At 39.9% G+C, this 17,008-nt stretch overlaps 1 protein-coding gene across 1 annotated transcript in view; it reads right to left on the bottom strand.

Annotated features, from left to right (window-relative positions):
* The window catches only part of Znf654 (zinc finger protein 654), a 60,861-nt gene that overhangs the window by 26,988 nt on the left and 16,865 nt on the right, over positions 1-17,008 (bottom strand). Inside the window, exon 2 of the mRNA XM_005076764.4 lies at positions 16,401-16,546. Within this exon, the coding sequence (XP_005076821.2) occupies positions 16,401-16,546 (146 nt within the window). The remainder of the gene's footprint in view (positions 1-16,400; positions 16,547-17,008) is intronic.

Here is a 17,008-nt window from a genome sequence, read left to right as displayed (position 1 = left end):
AACATTAAAATATAAATATATCCAGTGTTTGCTCAGTATTTGCTCAGGTGCTGCTTGAAGAGGTCCTGTTCCCCCCTCCTGAGACGGAGTTTCTCTGTGTAGCCTTTGCTCTCCTGGAACTGACTCTATAGACAAGTCTGGCCCAGAACACACTGAGAACTGACTCCTCTGCCTCCCAAGAGCTGGGATTAAGGGCAACCACCCAGCTGCTTGAAGAGTTCTTAGCTCTCTTCCTCCCTCCCTGCTTCTAGGTCAGGTCCACTAGAAATGAACTATTAACACCTCAGTTTTGGCTTTACTGGAGACAATTTTGTTTCTCTTCCAGTTTTGAACTGCATTTCAGTTAACTATTTTTTTTTTCATTGTTTTAAGATGTCATTTCATTGTGTTCTATTTTGCACAGTTTCAGAAGACGTGTTTGTATTATGTGTTTGGAAAATGTGTGGCCACTGTTTTGTCAAAATTGTTTCTGGTTTATTTTTCATAATAAACCTTCAAGGCCAGTGGTTCTTGTACTGAAAGACCCCTGGGGGGCAGATATCAGATGTTCTATATATCAGATATTAACATTATGATTCATTACAGTAGCAAAATTACAATTATGAAGTAGCAAGAAAATAATTTTAAGGTTGGGGCTCACTACAACATGAGGAACTGTATGAAGGGGTTGCAGCATTAGGAAGATTGAGAACCACTATTCTGGGATTTTAATTGATTTATAATGTATAGTTTTATATTTTCCCAAAGATCCTAAAGGTTGTTATCTTTTTCTTTCTTGCCTTTTAATTTGGATAATTTCCATTAATCGACATTAAAGATTTATTCAATTTTTGGTTCCAGGAACAAAACCCAGGGCTTTGCTTAAACTATATTTCCAACCCCCTTTTCATGGTCCAGCTGTGTCAAATATAAACTAATGACCTCATCAAAAGCACTAATCATTCTGAATGATACTAAGTTTTTAGTTTCTGGTATCTAATTTGAATATTTACATTGCCCATTTCTGTGCTAAGATCTGCATCCTGTCCAAGCATGCTGCCCATCTTTCCCACTGGAATCCTTATATATCTGCAGCTCATTCTACTGATTGGTTTGACTCCATAGTGTGATTTTTTTATCGTGTTTTAAGTGTGTAAAACGTTGTAAATCTTTGTTTCATGTTCTAGACAGTAGAGACTGCAGTATCATTTATGTCTGGCAGCGTTCTTGTCTCTCCTTGTACTATGCCTTTATTGTGGCACTTTTGACTTAAACCACTTAGAGGTAGGGAGGTGGGGGTGAATGTGATAAAATTTAAGGACAGGTTTTGGAATGAACATGATCAAAATACATTGTATGAAATTCTCAACTTAATAAGACTTTTTTAATAATTAAGTTAAGCTGAGCATGAATTTTGTTCTCCTCCCATGACCATCAGTGGATGGGAATAAGGTATTTCATCTCTTGTCACTTTCCACATCTGCTAACACAAATTTAACAGTGGGTTATAGATCTCTAATCTTTATTTTGGCCCCCAAATGACTGTAGTCCCAACAACTTGGCAAAATACAGAAAACATGAAATAAATGTCAAAATTGCAGACATAAAAATACTAGTCATGCTAGTGCCAAGTGAAATGCTCAGTTTCTAACCATGAATAAGAAAATCCGTACAGGTTTGTTTAATATTGTCTTTAGGTATAACAAATACAGAAAAGAGAGTATTCTAATGAAATAGAAAATAAAAACCAATGCAGAGGGCTGGGGATATAGCTCAGTGTTTGAGCATTTGCCTGGAAAATACAAGGCCCTGTGTTTAATCCCCAGTAGTAGAGGCAATTGGGAAGGGGGTGAGTTTAGTAAGGAAATAGAATTAAAGCCAAAAATTGCCCCCAAAAGCAAAAACATTTCTTTGCCTTCAGAGGGAGAAGAAATAAAAAAGTAGTAATCTACATGGTATATATTTATCTCTAAAATATGATTGTGGAAGAGAATACATGCAAAATTGGAAATGGTATTAATAAGAGTTCATAGATATAATTAAAAGCCAAGATGCAGTTAAGAGTGCTATTGTTGCAGAAAAGGGATTCAGATTAGAACCTTTACCTCATCCTTCACAGAAAAACAAACACAGGAGGTCTGCAAGATGGCTCAGTGCCTGAAGGGATTACCACCAAGCATGAGGGCCTGCTTTGAATCCCCAGGACCCACACTGTGGGACAGAACAGACTACCTCAGGTATCCTCTGACACACACACACGCATGCACGCACACTCAGAATAATTTAAAAAGAAGCTGAATGTGCCATCATAATTATTTCTTCTTCCTTTGATTGCCAAATTAGTTATTACTTGTATCTGCATTACTGTATGCTACAAGTGACTGAATCAAGTAAAACTTGGTTGCAATACAGTAGAAAATCAAGTTTAAATATAGTGCAATAAAATAAGGTTATCAAAAAGGATTGGGGATCTACCATTACATGTGTGGTACAGCCCCAAAATGTCTATCTGTTCTGAATAAGAAGCTAATCATATATACTGCAACTTGACATACTAAGATATAAATGGGTATATGGTTTTGGTTTTGATTTTTGGGATCTTGGGGTTTTGTTTTCTTTTGACACTGTACATATGAATGCTACTAGATTAACCAGTCCACTCCTCTGGTAATATCTGGGAGCCTGAAATCTATCAGGCAAATATTTAATGTCCTATTTGTTCATCTCAGTCTGGTATGCTAAAATCCATGAACATTCTTTCCTTGGTGCAAAAACAGAAAAAACAAAGGCTAGAAAAGCAACATTAATATCTGAATTTGATATAAAACTGGTAGTTTTGTATCAATTTTCATGAGGGAAATTGGTCTGAAGTTCTTTTTTGTTTGTGTCTTTGTGTGGCTTGGGTATCAAGGTTATAGAAGCCTTGTAAAGAGTTTGATGCAAAAATACTGAATAAAATACAGGCAAATCGGATCCAAGAACACATCAGAAAACTCATCCACCATGATCTAGTAGGCCTAACTCCAGGGATGCAGGGATGGTTCAAAATACGAAAATCCATCAATGTATTCCACCATATAAACAAGCTGAGAAACAAAAATCACATGATCATCTCACTAGATGCAGAAAAAGCCTTTGACAGAATCTAACACCCCTTCATGATAAAGGTCTTAGAGAGATCTGGGATAACAAGAATATACCTAAACATAATAAAAGCTATATACAGCAAATCAACAGCCAATATCAAACTGAATGGACAGAAACTCAACACAATTCCACTAAAATCAGGAACAAGACAAGGCTGAGCACTCTCTCCATACCTTTTCAATACTGTACTTGAGGTTCTAGCCAGAGCCATAGGACAACAAAAGGAGATCAAGGGGATACAAATTGGAAAGGAAGAGGTCAAACTTTCACTATTTGCAGGTCATATGATGGTTTACATAAATGACCCAAAGAACTCTACCAGGGAACTCTTACAGCTAATTAACACCTTCAGCAAAGTGGCAGGCTACAAGATCAACTCAAGAAAAACAGTAGCCCTACTATATGCAGATGATAAAAGGGCTGGGAAAGAAATCAGAGAAACATCACCCTTTACAATTACAACAAACAACATAAAATACCTTGGGGTAACGCTAACCAAACAAGTGAAAGACCTGTATCGTAAGAACTTTTAGTCTTTAATGAAAGAAATTAAAGAAGCCCTCAGAAAATGGAAAGATGTCCCATGCTCTTTGATAAGTAGGATCAATGTAGTAAAAATGGCAATCCTGCCAAAAGCAATCTACAGATTCAATGCAATCCCCATTAAAATCCCAGCACAGTTCTTCACAGACCTTGAAAGAACAATAATCAATTTTGTATGGAAAAACAAAGGACCCAGGATAGCCAAAACAACCCTGTTCAACAAGGCAACATTCAGAGGCATCACCATCCCTGACTTCAAACTCTATTACAGAGCTATAGTCATGAAAACATCTTGGAATAGGCACAAAAATAGAGAGGTAGACCAATGGAATTGAATTGGAAACCCTGATATTAACCCACACATGTATGAACATCTGATCTTTGACAAAGAAGATAAAATTATACAATGGAAAAAAGAAAGCATCTTCAACAAATGGTGCTGGCATAACTCGATGCTGGCATGTAGAAGAATACGGATCGATCCATGTTTATCGCCATGCACAAAAATTAAGTCCAAATAGATCAAAGACCTCAACATAAATCCAGCCAATTGAACCTGTTAGAAGTGAAAGTGGGTTGTACCCTTGAACGAATAGGTACAGGAGACAGCTTCCTGAACATAACACCAGTAGCACAGACAGTGAGATCAACAATTAATAAATGGGACCTCCTGAAACTGAGAAGCTTCTGTAAGGCAAAGGACACAGTCAGCAAGACAAAAAGGCAGCCCACATATTGGGAAAAGATATAACTCCACATCTGACAGAGGGCTGGTCTCCAAAATTTACAAAGAACTCAAGAAGCAAGTCTCCAAAACACCAAAGGATCCAATTAAAAAGTGGGATACAGAACTAAATAGAGAATTCTCAATAGAAGAGTCTAAAATGGCTGAGAGGCACTTTAAGAAAGTGCTCAACATCCTTAACCATCTGGGAAATGCAAATCAAAACAACTCTGAGATACCATCTAACTCCTGTCAGAATGGCTAAAATCAAAAACATCAACGACAATTTATGCTGGAGAGTATGTGGTGAAAGGGGAACACTCCTCCATTGCTGGTGGGAATGCCAACTTGTTCAGACACTTTGGAAATCAGTATAGAGATTCCTCAGAAAAATGGGAATAAACCTATCACAAGACCCAGCAACTCCACTCTTAGGCATATATCCAAAAGATGCCCATTCATACAACAAGGATGTCTGTTCCACTATGTTCATAGCAGCATTATTTGTAATAGCTAGATCCTGGAAGCAACCTAGATGCCCCTCAACCAAAGAGTGGATAGAGAAAATGTGGTACATTTACACAATGGAGTACTATTCAGCAGAAAAAAAGCAATAGAATCCTGAACTGAAATTTGCAGGCAAATGGATAGCACTAGAAGAAACCATCCTGAGTGAGGTAACCCAGTTACAAAAAGAGAAACGTGGCATGTACTCTCTCATATATGGATTTTAGACATAGATCTGGGGAGTGCCAGCCTACAATCCCATGGCCAGAGAGTCTGGGAAACAGAACCTTCATTCAGTGGCTGATGGAAGAAGAGGCAGACTCCCACGGCTAAGCACTGAGCTGAACTCAAGAAAGCCAGTAACAGAGAGGGAGGACTGATGACCAAAGGGGTTAAGACTGGGCTGGTTTAACCCCCAGAAACAGCTGATCTGACAAGGGTTAGCTCTTGAATCCCAGACTGATGCCTGGGAATCCATCATGGGACTGATCAAGACCCCCTGAATGTGGGTGTCAGTGAGGAGGCCTAGGTAATTTATTGAGCCTTGGGCAGTAGATCAGTATTTATCCCAAGGATACAAATGGACTTTGGGTGCCCATCCAACAATGAGAGCTGCACTCTCACCCTGAACTCTTGGGGGAGGGTCTAGGTCTTGCCTTGGATGAAATGACAGACTATGGACACCCCCATGGAGGGCCTCACCCTCCCTGGGGAAATGAGGGGATATTCCAGGGGTTGGTGGGAGGGCACAGGAGGAGGGGAGGAAAATGGAGAGGGACCTGGAATTGACATGTGAAGCAACTTTGTTTCTAATTTAAATTTAAATTGAAAAATAAAAACTATATATATACATATATATAAAGAGAAATTGGAAAGGAAGAGGTCAAACTTTCACTGTTTGTAGATGATATGATAGTTTACATAAGTGAACCGAAAAATTCCACCAGGGCTGAGAAAGAAATCAGAGAAACATCACCCTTTACAATTGCCACACACATGATACATAAAATACCTTGGGATAGCACTAACCAAACAAGTGAAAGACCTGTATCGCAAAAACTTTGAGTCTTTAAAGAAGACACCAGAAAAAAATGGAAAGATCTCCCATGCTCTTGGATAGGTAGGATCAATGTAGTAAAAATGGCAATCCTGCCAAAAGCAATCTACAGACTCAATGCAATCCCCATCAAAATCCCAGCACAATTCTTCATAGACCTTGAAAGAAAAATTCCCAACTTTATATGGAAAAACAAAAAACCCAGGATAGCCAAGACAACCCTGCTCAACAAAGCAACACCTGGAGGCATCACCATTTCTGACTTCAGGTTCTATAGTCCTGAAAAGAGCTTGGTATTGCCACAAAAATAGACAGGTAGACCAATGGAATCGAATTAAACACCCTGAGTAATCCACAAACCTATGAACATCTGATCTTTGACAAAGAAGCTAAAATTATACAATGGAAAAAAGATAGCATCTTCAACAAATGGTGCTGACATAACTCGATGCTGGCATGTAGAAGAATGCGGATTGATCCATGTCTATTGCCAGGCACAAAGCTTAAGTCCAAATGGATCAAAGACCTCAACATAAATCCAGCCACACTGAACCTCTTAGAAGAGAAAGTGGGTGGTACCCTTGAATGAACTGGCACAGGAGACAGCTTCCTGAGCATAACACCAGTAGCACAGACAGTGAGATCAACAATTAATAAATGGGACCTCCTGAAACTGAGAAGCTTCTGTAAGGCAAAGGACACAGTCAGCAAGACAAAAAGGCAGCCCACATATTGGGAAAAGATATTCACTAACTCCACATCTGACAAAGGGCTGGTTTCCAAAATTTACAAAGAACTCAAGAAGCAAGTCTCCAAAACACCAAAGGATCCAATTAAAAAGTGGGCTACAGAACTAAATAGAGAATTCTCAATAGAGGAGGCTAAAATGGCTGAGAGACACTTTAAGAAAGTGCTCAACATCCTTAGCCATTAGGAAAATGCAAATCAAAATGACCCTGAGATATCATCTTACTCCTGTCAATATGGCTAAGATCAAAAACACCAAGGACAGTTTATGCTGGAGAGGATATGGAGAAAGGGGAACACTACTCCAATGCTGGTGGGAGTGCCAACTTGTACAGCCACTGTGGAAATCAGTATGGAGATTCCTCAGGAAAATGGTACTCAGTCTACCACAAGACCCAGCAATTCTACTCTTAGGCATATATCCAAAGGAGGCAAATTCATACAACAAGGGCATCTGCTCCACTATGTTCATAGCAGCATTATTTGTAATAGCTAGATCCTGGAAGCAACCTAGATGCCCCTCAATCAAAGAGTGGATAGAGAAAATGTGGTACATTTACATAATGGAGTACTATTCAACAGAAAAAAATAATGGAATCCTGAGATTTGCAGACAAATGGATGGCACTAGAAGAAACCATCCTGAGTGGCGTAACCCAGTCACAGAAACACAAACATGGTATGTACTCACTCATCTATGAATTTTAGACATGGACCTGGGAAGTGTCAGCCTACAGTCCCAGTGTCAGTGAGTCTGGGAAACAGGGAGGTTCCCAAGAGATATGCATGATAACCCAGAGAAGGGGAAAGAGGCACGATTTCCTGAGCAGATTGAGAACATGGGGGTGGGGGAAAGAGGGAATTGGGAAAAACAGAGGGAGACAAGAGGAGGGGAAAAGAAGACATGGGGTAGCAGGAAGGTTGAGTTGGAGTAAGAATAGAGGAGAGCAGGATGAGAGTCATTATAGGTTTGAGGAGAGAGCTGACACTAGTTAGATTTCCAGAGATCTACAAGGATAACACCAACTGGCAAACTAAGCAATAGCAGAGAGACTACACTAATAACCACCCCCCATGATAAGGTTGATGACTACTTTATATGCCATCCTAGAACCTTCACCCAGTGACTGATGTAAGCAGAGACAGATACCCACAGCTAAAAACTGATCTGAACCCCCGTGACAGAGATGGAGGAGTTATGAGGAATAGGGTCAAGACCATGCTGGTGAAACCCACAAAGACAGCTGACCGGACAAGGGGGAACTCTTGTACCCCAGATTGACGGCTAAGAGACCACCAGGGGACTGATCCAGATTCTATGAATGTAGTGTCTGTGAGGAGGCCACAGAAATCACTGGGGCCTTGGGTAGTATATCAGTGTTCACCATGGCATACAAATGATCTTTGGGAGCCCATTCCACATGGAGGAATGCTCTCTCAGCCTGGACACATGGGGAAGGGCCTAGGTCCTGCCCTGGATGAAATGACAGACTCTGGAGATCCCCCCAAGGAGGGCCTCACCCTCCCTGGGGAATGAGGTGGGGATTGGGCTGGGACCTGAGGGCAGGAGCTGGTGGAGGGACAAAGGAGGAGGGGTGGGAGAGGGAGCGGGGATTGACATGTGAAGCATGCATGTTTCTAATTTAAATAAAAACATATATTGAGAAAAAAACTGGTAGTTATCTGAGTTTCATATGCCATTGTGTTTTACCTCTAAAAGTTAGGAATCACTGCTATAACAGATCGGTACCTTGTCCAGTCATTATCAAAGAGGCTTTCTCCAACAACAGACGGGGGTAGGTGAGAAACCCAGAGCCACATATCATGTACAGAAAGTCTAATTGGAGGTCTCCCTCAGGTTCCTCCCCTTGGAGATAAGGAGCCACACAGAAGAGGGGGGTAAAGCCTATAAGAGTCAGAGGGGATTGATGGCACCAGGAGAACATGGCCCACAGACTGAAGAGGCAAGTATGGGGCCTGCAAGGGTCTGCACCATGGCCTCTGTGTGTGCTTTGGTTGTTAGCTTGGTGTTTCTTCCTAACAGTGAAAGCACATATGTAGGAGTGAACCCCACAAAGCTATCCGCCCATGAGGGTGGGGACATGTAAACTGACACAGGTAGATATAAAAGGAAGTGAAAGGAAAAGGAACTCCCCTTTTTTCTCCTGGAAGCCAGCCATGGTTTGTGCGACTCTCTCTCTCTCTCTGGTAAATAAATATATTGTTTTCCATACAGCATCGAATATCTTTGATACACATATATTTCTGACTCTTTTGCTTGCTCATGAGACTTTTCTTCCTACTGGGTTGCCTTGTCCGACCTCATTTAGAGCGCTTTCACCTTATCTTGTTTTGCCCTGTTTGGCTGTTGTCTCTTGGAGGCCTGCTCTTTTATGAAGGGAAACGAAGGGGGAGTGGATCTGAGAGGGAAGTGGAGAGGGGTTAGGAGAGGAGCAAGGGGAAACTAGAGCAAAAGAATCTATTTTCAATAAAAGGAAGTGGGGGGGGTAGGGAGGGGAGGGAGGAGGGATTGTGTTTAATCATTTTACAAGAGAAAAAGTCATAACTAGCTACCTGAAATTTGCAAGTCTCCAAACTTCTCCAGCCTCAGTTTCCTTATCTACCAAGAATAAATTTTTGAGGTATACCTTAATCCAAATATATATATATATATATATATATATATATATATATATATATATAAAACTTTCATTTCTTTATAAAATACAGCTTACAAAAGAAGTAAACCCCCAGTAAAGCCAGGCATATTTTGGTTGCTTATTTAAAATAAGTTGCTACATGGCTCTTCATTTCTAAAACATTTGAAAAATACTCAGGTGAATAAAAAGAGATTTCATTTTCATTCTCTGTAAAAATCCCTTTAAAAGCCATAGTTCAAATGTATAACCTAAAGATGGGCTGTCTTCCCAGAGACATATCATATTAGTAGAGAATTTTGTAAAGATGGTCATATATAAAATATAGTAGCCTACATATTTATATAGCATATATATGCATATAATTACATGCATATAAAACATAGCTCATATATGTTTTTCAACTGAATAAAAGTTATACACATGTGGTATAAACTATTAAAAAGAAGTCTTCAAAGAGAAACTACAGCCAGGCATTGGTGGCGCATACCTTTAACCCCAGTACTCGAGAGACAGAGGCACGTGGATCTTTGTGAGTTCATAAGCAGCCTGGTCCACAGAGCAAGTTCCAGGACAGTCTCCAAAAGCAATACAGAGAAAACCCATCTTGGGGGAAAAAAAAAAAAAACAGAAACTATAATGAATTCTGTGAATGTTCTGACTTCCTGTATCAGTACCTTTATGTGGCTACTGGAGCCTCTTCTGCTGCCTCACCTAGTAATTCTTCTCATTCTTTCAGAAGTCAGTAAGTGTTAACTCAACCAGTAGGTTTCCCAGAAAATACAAGACCAGGTAAAACCTTTACTATGCCCCCTCATTATACACTGCAATTATCGCAAAATTACAATTACATAATAGTATAACTTGGCAAGATTTTTAGAATAAGACTTACTTGTTTCCAACCTTGAGCTAAGAACAAAACACAGAGCTTTACAAGAAATAAAGAACAGTTTTGAACTTGTATAATTTTCTGGTTATTTTCTGGTTATTTTAGAAAACTAAAATACCATCATCACAAACTTGCTATTTTAATGGAACAATTATTTTTCTATTTCTCTATTTTTCTTCAAGTATGGAAAATACAGTTCTCTGTTCTATTATAGTAAATTCCAATAATAAACTTTTCCTTTTAAAAACAGCCCTACTTAATAAGCAGTTGAAATAGCTAATTCTTTCACCCAGCATTCTCTATCTTATATAACATTTGACTCTTTTTCATCATTTCCTTATTTTACATCTCTACTGCAGTTTCCCCTCTCATCTCCTCCAAGTTCCTCTCCCCCACCTCCCCTCTGCCCTTCTTATCTACTCCTCTGTTGTTTTTTCATTTTACATTTCAACCACAGTTCTCCTTCCCACCCCTCCTCCAACCACCCCACCTCCCCTCTCAGATCACCCCCATCCACTCTTCCCAAAGGGTGAGGCTTCCCATGGGGACTCAGCAAAGCCTGGCCCATTTAGTTAAGGCAGGACCAAGCCTCTCCCCACTGCATTAAGGCTGGGCATGGTATCCCCTCATAGGGAATGAGCTTCAACAAGTTAGCTCATGCACCAGGGCTAGATGCTGGTCCTACCGCCATGGGCCCCTCAGACAGCCCAAGCTTTACAACTGTCTCCCACATATGGAGTGCCTAGTTTGGTCCCATGGAGGCTCCAGAGTTGTAGGTCTAGAGATCATGAGTTCCCATGAGCTTGGTTCAGCTGTCTCTGTAGATTTCCCCTTCATGGTCTTGACCTCCTTTGCTCGTATATTCCCTACTCCCTCTCTTTGACTGGATTCACAGAGCTCTGCCTGGTGCTTTGTTGTGGATCTCTGCATCTGGTTCCATCAAGAACTGGATCTATGATGATAGTTGGGGTTGATGGGAAAGTCCTTCTGTGTATATGTTAATAAAGCACTGTTGGCCAATAGGGAAGCAAGATAAGTGGGACTAGGAGTAGAGGAGGATTCTGGGAAACAGAGGCACAGTCACAATATGGGAAGCCAGAGAGTAAGAGGTCTAGACCCTATCTCCACTAATAGAAGATCACATGGAAATACTTAGATTAGCAGCTATGAGTTAATAATTAAGTCAGAGCTAGCCAATAGGAAACTGCTTAAAGCAAATGGTCAATATAGTGTCTCGTGTGTTATTTGGGGGTTAAAGCGGCAACAGGACCCAGGCGGCTGGCAGGAAGACTACATGTTACATGGGGTATTCACCAATCTGACTACAGGGGAAAGCAGTTCATCTCCACTATTGCTAGGAGTCTTAGCTGTAGTCACCCCTGTGGATTCCTAGGAATTTGTTTAGCACCAGGTTTCTCCCTAACCCCATAATGCTCATTCTATCAAGATATCTCTTTCATTGTTCTCCCACTCCATCCCTCCCTCAATAAGACCCCTCAAGTTCTCATTCCCCATCCCCTCCCATCTACACAGTCCACTCACCTCCAGTTTCCCCAAGAGATCTCATTTAATTCCCTTTCCCAGGGTGATCAATGTATCCTTCTGAGGGTCCTCCTTGGTATCTAGCTTCTCTGGAGCTGTGGTCTGTAGTCTGATTATCCTTTGCTTTACATCTAGTATTCACTTACAAGTGAGTACATACCTTGTCTCTTTTTTTGAGTCTGGGTTACCTCACTCAGGATTTCTTTTTTCCTAGTTCCATCTATTTGACTGCAGATTTCATGATGTCATTGTTTTTTACAGCTGAGTAATACTCTATTGTATAAATGTACCACTTTCTTTTCCATTCTTTGGTTGAGGGACATCTAGGTTGTTTCCGGGTTCCATTGAGAATAATGTTGCTATGAACATAGTTGAGCAAGTGTCCTTGTGGTATGAGTGAGCATCCTTTAGGTATGTGCCCGAGAGTGGTATCACTGAGTCTTGAGGTAGATGAATTCCCAATTTTCTGACAAACAACCATACTGATTTCCAAAGTGACTGTACAAGTTTGCACTCCCACCATCAGTGGAGGAGTATTCCCCTTACTCCACATCCTCTCCAACATACGCTGTCCTCAGTATTTTTGATCTTGGCAATTCTGACAGGTAAGATGATATCTCAGAGTCATTTTGATATGCATTTCCCTGATTGCTAAGGATCTTAAGCAATTTCTTAAATATCTTTCAGCCATTTGAGATTCTTCTGTTGAGAATTCTATTTAGCTCTGTCTCTCATTTTTTAATTGCATTACTTTGGTATTTTGATGTCTGGTTTCTTGAGCTGTTTATGTATCTTGGAGATCAGCCCTCTGTCAGATGTGAGGTTGGTGAAGATCTTTTCCCATTCTGTAGACTGCCATTTTGTCTTGCTGACTGTGTGCTTTGCCTTACAGAAGCTTCTCAGTTTCAGGAGGTCCCATGTATTAATTGTTGCTCCCTGTATCTGTGCTACTAGTTTTATATTTAGTAAGTGGTCTCCTGTGCCAATGTGTACAAGGGTACTTCCCACTTTCTCTTCTATCCGGTTCAATGTAGCTGGATTTATGTTGAGGTTTTTAATCTACTTGGACTTGAGTTTTATTCATGGCAATAGATATGGATCAATTTGCAATCTTCTACATGTTGACATCCAGTTATGCCAGCACCATTTGTTGAAGACGCTTTCTTTTTTCCATTGTACAGTTTTGGATTCTTTGTCAAAAATCAGGTGTTCATAGGTTTGTGGGTTAATATCACAGTTTTCAATTCGATTCCATTGGTCTACCTGTCTATGTTTTTGCCAGTACCAGGCTGTTTTCAGAACTATAGCTCGATAACAGAGTTTGAAGTCAGGGATGGTGATGCCTCCTGAAGCTCCTTTATTGTACAAGGTTATTTTGGCTATTCTGGGTTTTGTGTTTTTCCATATGAAGTTGAGTATAGTCCTTTCAAGGTCTATGAAGAATTGTGTTGGGATTTTGTGTGGGATTCCACTGAATCTGTAGACTGCCATTTTTATTATGTTGATCCTACCTATCCAAAAGCATGGAAGATCTTTCCATTGTCTGATATCTTCTTTGATTTCTTTCTTTAGAGACTTAGTTCTTGTTATACAGGTCTCTCACTTGTTTGATTAGAGTTACGCCAATATATTTTATTTGTGGCTATGGTAAAGGGTGATGTTTCTCTGATTTCTTTCTCATCCTGTTTATCATTTCTATATAAGAGCACTACTGGTTTTTTGTTTGTTTGGTTGGTTGGTTTTTTGTTTTTTTTTTTGTTTTTTTTTTAGTTAATCTTATATCCTGTCATGTCACTGAAGGTGTTTATCAGCCGTAAGGAGTTCCTGGTAGAAGTTTTGAGGTCACTTATTTATAATCATATCATTTTCGAATAGTTATGTTCTTCCTTTCCAATTTGTATCCCTTTGATTTCCTTTTGTTGTGTGACTGCACAAACTAGAACTTCAAATACTATATTGAATAGATATGGAGAGAATGAACAGCCTTGTCTTATTCTTGATTTTAATGGAATTCTTTTGAGTTTCTTTCCATTTAATTTGATGATGTTTGTTGGCTTGCTGTAAATTACTTTTATTGTGTTTAGGTGTATTTCTTATATCCCTGATCTCTCCACTACCTTTATCCTGAAGGGTGTTAAATTCTGATTCTGTCAAAAGCTTTCTGATTCTTTTTTTGGGGGGGGGTTTCATATAACCTATGCTGGCCTCAAACACCCTATATAGGCAGCAATTACCTTGAACTTCTGATGCTTCTGCCTCCACAAAATAAATGCTGGGATTGCAAACTAGTGCAATCACACCCAGGGAACATAGTTTAACACCCACAGCTGAACTCTGGAATCTAGTTGCAGAGAGGGAGGAATGATGAGCAAAAGGTTCAAGCCCAGGCTGGAGAAACCCACAGAAACAGCTGACCTGAACAAGGTGAGCTCATGGACCCCAGACTGATAGGACCCCAGACCAGCATAGGACCAACCCAGACACCCTGATCATGGGTGTCAATTAGGAGACCTGGGCAACCTATGGGGCCTCTGGCAGTGGATCAGTATTTATCTTCAATATACTAATGGAGTTTGGGAGTTCATTCCACATAGGGGGATATTCTCTCAGTCTAAACACAGGGGGGAAGGCCTAGGCACTGTTCCAAACGACATGACAAGACTTTGAAGATCCCCCATGGAAGGCCTCACCCTCCCTGGGGAGCAAAAAGGGAATGGGATAGGGGGTTGGTTGGGGGCATGGGAGGAGAGGGAACTGGGATTGACATGTAAAACAAGTTTGTTTCTAATTTAAATAAAAGAAAAGAGAAAAAAATAATGGGAAGGTAGGCTCTAAGTAGGGAGTAGGATAAATACAGGAGGTAGTGAGGATATAATAACAGTAAGGATGTCTAAAAAAAACATATTATTAACTATCTAAGAAAAGATAAAATATATATAAGTCTGTATATAATATAGTTTAAATGAAATTTCCTCATCTAGGCTGACAATGCTCCCTCCAATAGCTAAAGACCATCTAAAACAACTCAATGTAGTGATATTTTGTTTATAATCTAACAAATAAAGCTTGCCTGAAGATCAGAATGCACACTAGTTAGCCATAGAGGCCAGGCAGTGGTGGTACACACCTTTAATAACAACACTCAGGGGGCTGGAGAGATGGCTCAGAGGTTAAGAGCACTGACTGCTCTTCCAGGGGTCCTGAGTTCAATTCCCAGCAACCACATGGTGGCTCACAACCATCTACAGTTCAATCTGGTGCCCTCCTCTGGCATGTAGGCAGAACACTGTGTATGTGATAAATAAATCTTTTAAAAAAATAAAAAAATAAAAAAAAATAACAACACTCAGGAGACAGAAGCAGATAGATGTCTGATACTTCAAGGCCATCATGGGCTACACAAAATTGATCCAGTCTAAAAGAGAAACAGACCTCACACAAAGGTCATCTCAGTACTTGGAGTGACACACCTTTAATCCCAGCACTAAGGAGGTGGAGGCAGGAGTGATATGGCTTGGCAGAGAGAGGAATATAAGGCAGGTGGAGACAAGAGAGAGATGCAGTCTGAGGACAGGATGCCTCTTTGTTCTGAGCACTGGTAAAGGTAAGAACTCTCTAGTAGCTGGTCACTTTGCTTCTCTCTGATCTTCAGCACTGACCCCAATATACCTGACTGTGAGTTTTTATTATTAAGACCTATTAGAAATTGTGCTACATCTCAATACAGGAGAAGAGAATTAATAACTATTCTAGTTAAGAAAGCTCAAAATAATGACTGATTCCTTTGCTATATGTGAGTATGAGTTGTTACATAGGATTGTGCAAGACACTCCCAAAACATTAGAGACTATTGCTATTGTCCCTGGTTGCCCCAGAATTAGAAGGTAAGTTTCTCTTTCTGAAGACCACCATACACTTCAGACACGTGGCCTAAAGGCTCCCTGAGCCTGAAATGATTTGAATGTTTCTTCCCTGGGGATAAGCTTTCATAGTAACAGAAGGTGCCATGCAAGCTTTCAAAGGAAGGAAATCAACCATAGTACTCACCCAGCTATGAACCACATCACACACTTTGGTGGCAATACAGCTCTCTAATTGCCCTTATGACCAACTCAACAAGAGGGAAATCATGCATAGTAATGGACACCTAGCTAACAATTCAGGGTAAGTAAAATCATGGACTCTGAAGGAGAAACTTCAACTACCACTCTACTAAGACAGCTAATTCCTAACACAAAGCCCAGTTTATAATTTTAATTCAATGTTACCTATGAGATTTTTAAAACTGGGAGTTTCCTAAACTCTTTCTGGAAGTTTTTTAGGTCCCTCTCTGCTAATTACCATACTCTAAAACTTACATTGGAATCTTCCACAGTCACCTGGAGAATTAAAACCCAATGCAATGACCAGAAGAATGTGTGTACCACAGATCCACTTCACCCAATACAAGAAAAATTGTTCTTAAATGTTGCTCTTTTTTTTGTTTCTTTTTGGACATGGCAATTCTTTTTGAAGTAAGACATTAGGAAACATTTCTTCCTCAGAAGATAACACCAAAAGCAAATACATCAAACCAAAAATGTGTTGATAAGAAGTAAAGAGTACTTACACAGCAAGACTACTCAGAACATACTGTACGTGCTCACATTCATCTGGGAACGATGCGCTGGCTGACGTGAAACAGCAAAGTGCAGTCTGCAGAACCTGGAGCTGTGGCAAGGGGACCTGCCATCGTCCAGCGTAGTCTTCAACCACCTTACAGAAGTGATGTAAAAGCACATTGTTATGGGAAACGTTTCCAACTTTTAAGTTTTAAAATGCAGATAAACTTAAAGCATTAGTTCTGCGTGAATGCACATGACTGAGAGGTAAGGAAAAGTGTCCTGTATTGTTATCTCATGGTATCAATCTGAAAATAAAATCAACTATCTTTGAAAGTGGAAAAGAAATATACTAAATGAATTATGTTCAACTGGCAAACCATCACTAATTTTTGTTAACAAATTTTCATAGTCCATATACAGCTTTTGTTTAAATGTCAAAAGTATGAAAATTAAAATACCTAAGTAGAGAAAACTAGAAATGGAATGCATATTATTGTCATTATTTATACAGCACTGAGCATTCTGTCAACAAATGTTTCTTAAGATACAGTACCATGATACTCTGATTATGAATATTTATGTACTGTATTATGGGGAAGAGTCAGAAACACTT

This window comes from Mesocricetus auratus, unplaced genomic scaffold (assembly GCF_017639785.1).
Source record: "Mesocricetus auratus isolate SY011 unplaced genomic scaffold, BCM_Maur_2.0 Super-Scaffold_100008, whole genome shotgun sequence".
NCBI classification, from domain to species: domain Eukaryota; kingdom Metazoa; phylum Chordata; class Mammalia; order Rodentia; family Cricetidae; genus Mesocricetus; species Mesocricetus auratus.
This window is presented reverse-complemented; position numbering and strand designations above follow the sequence as displayed.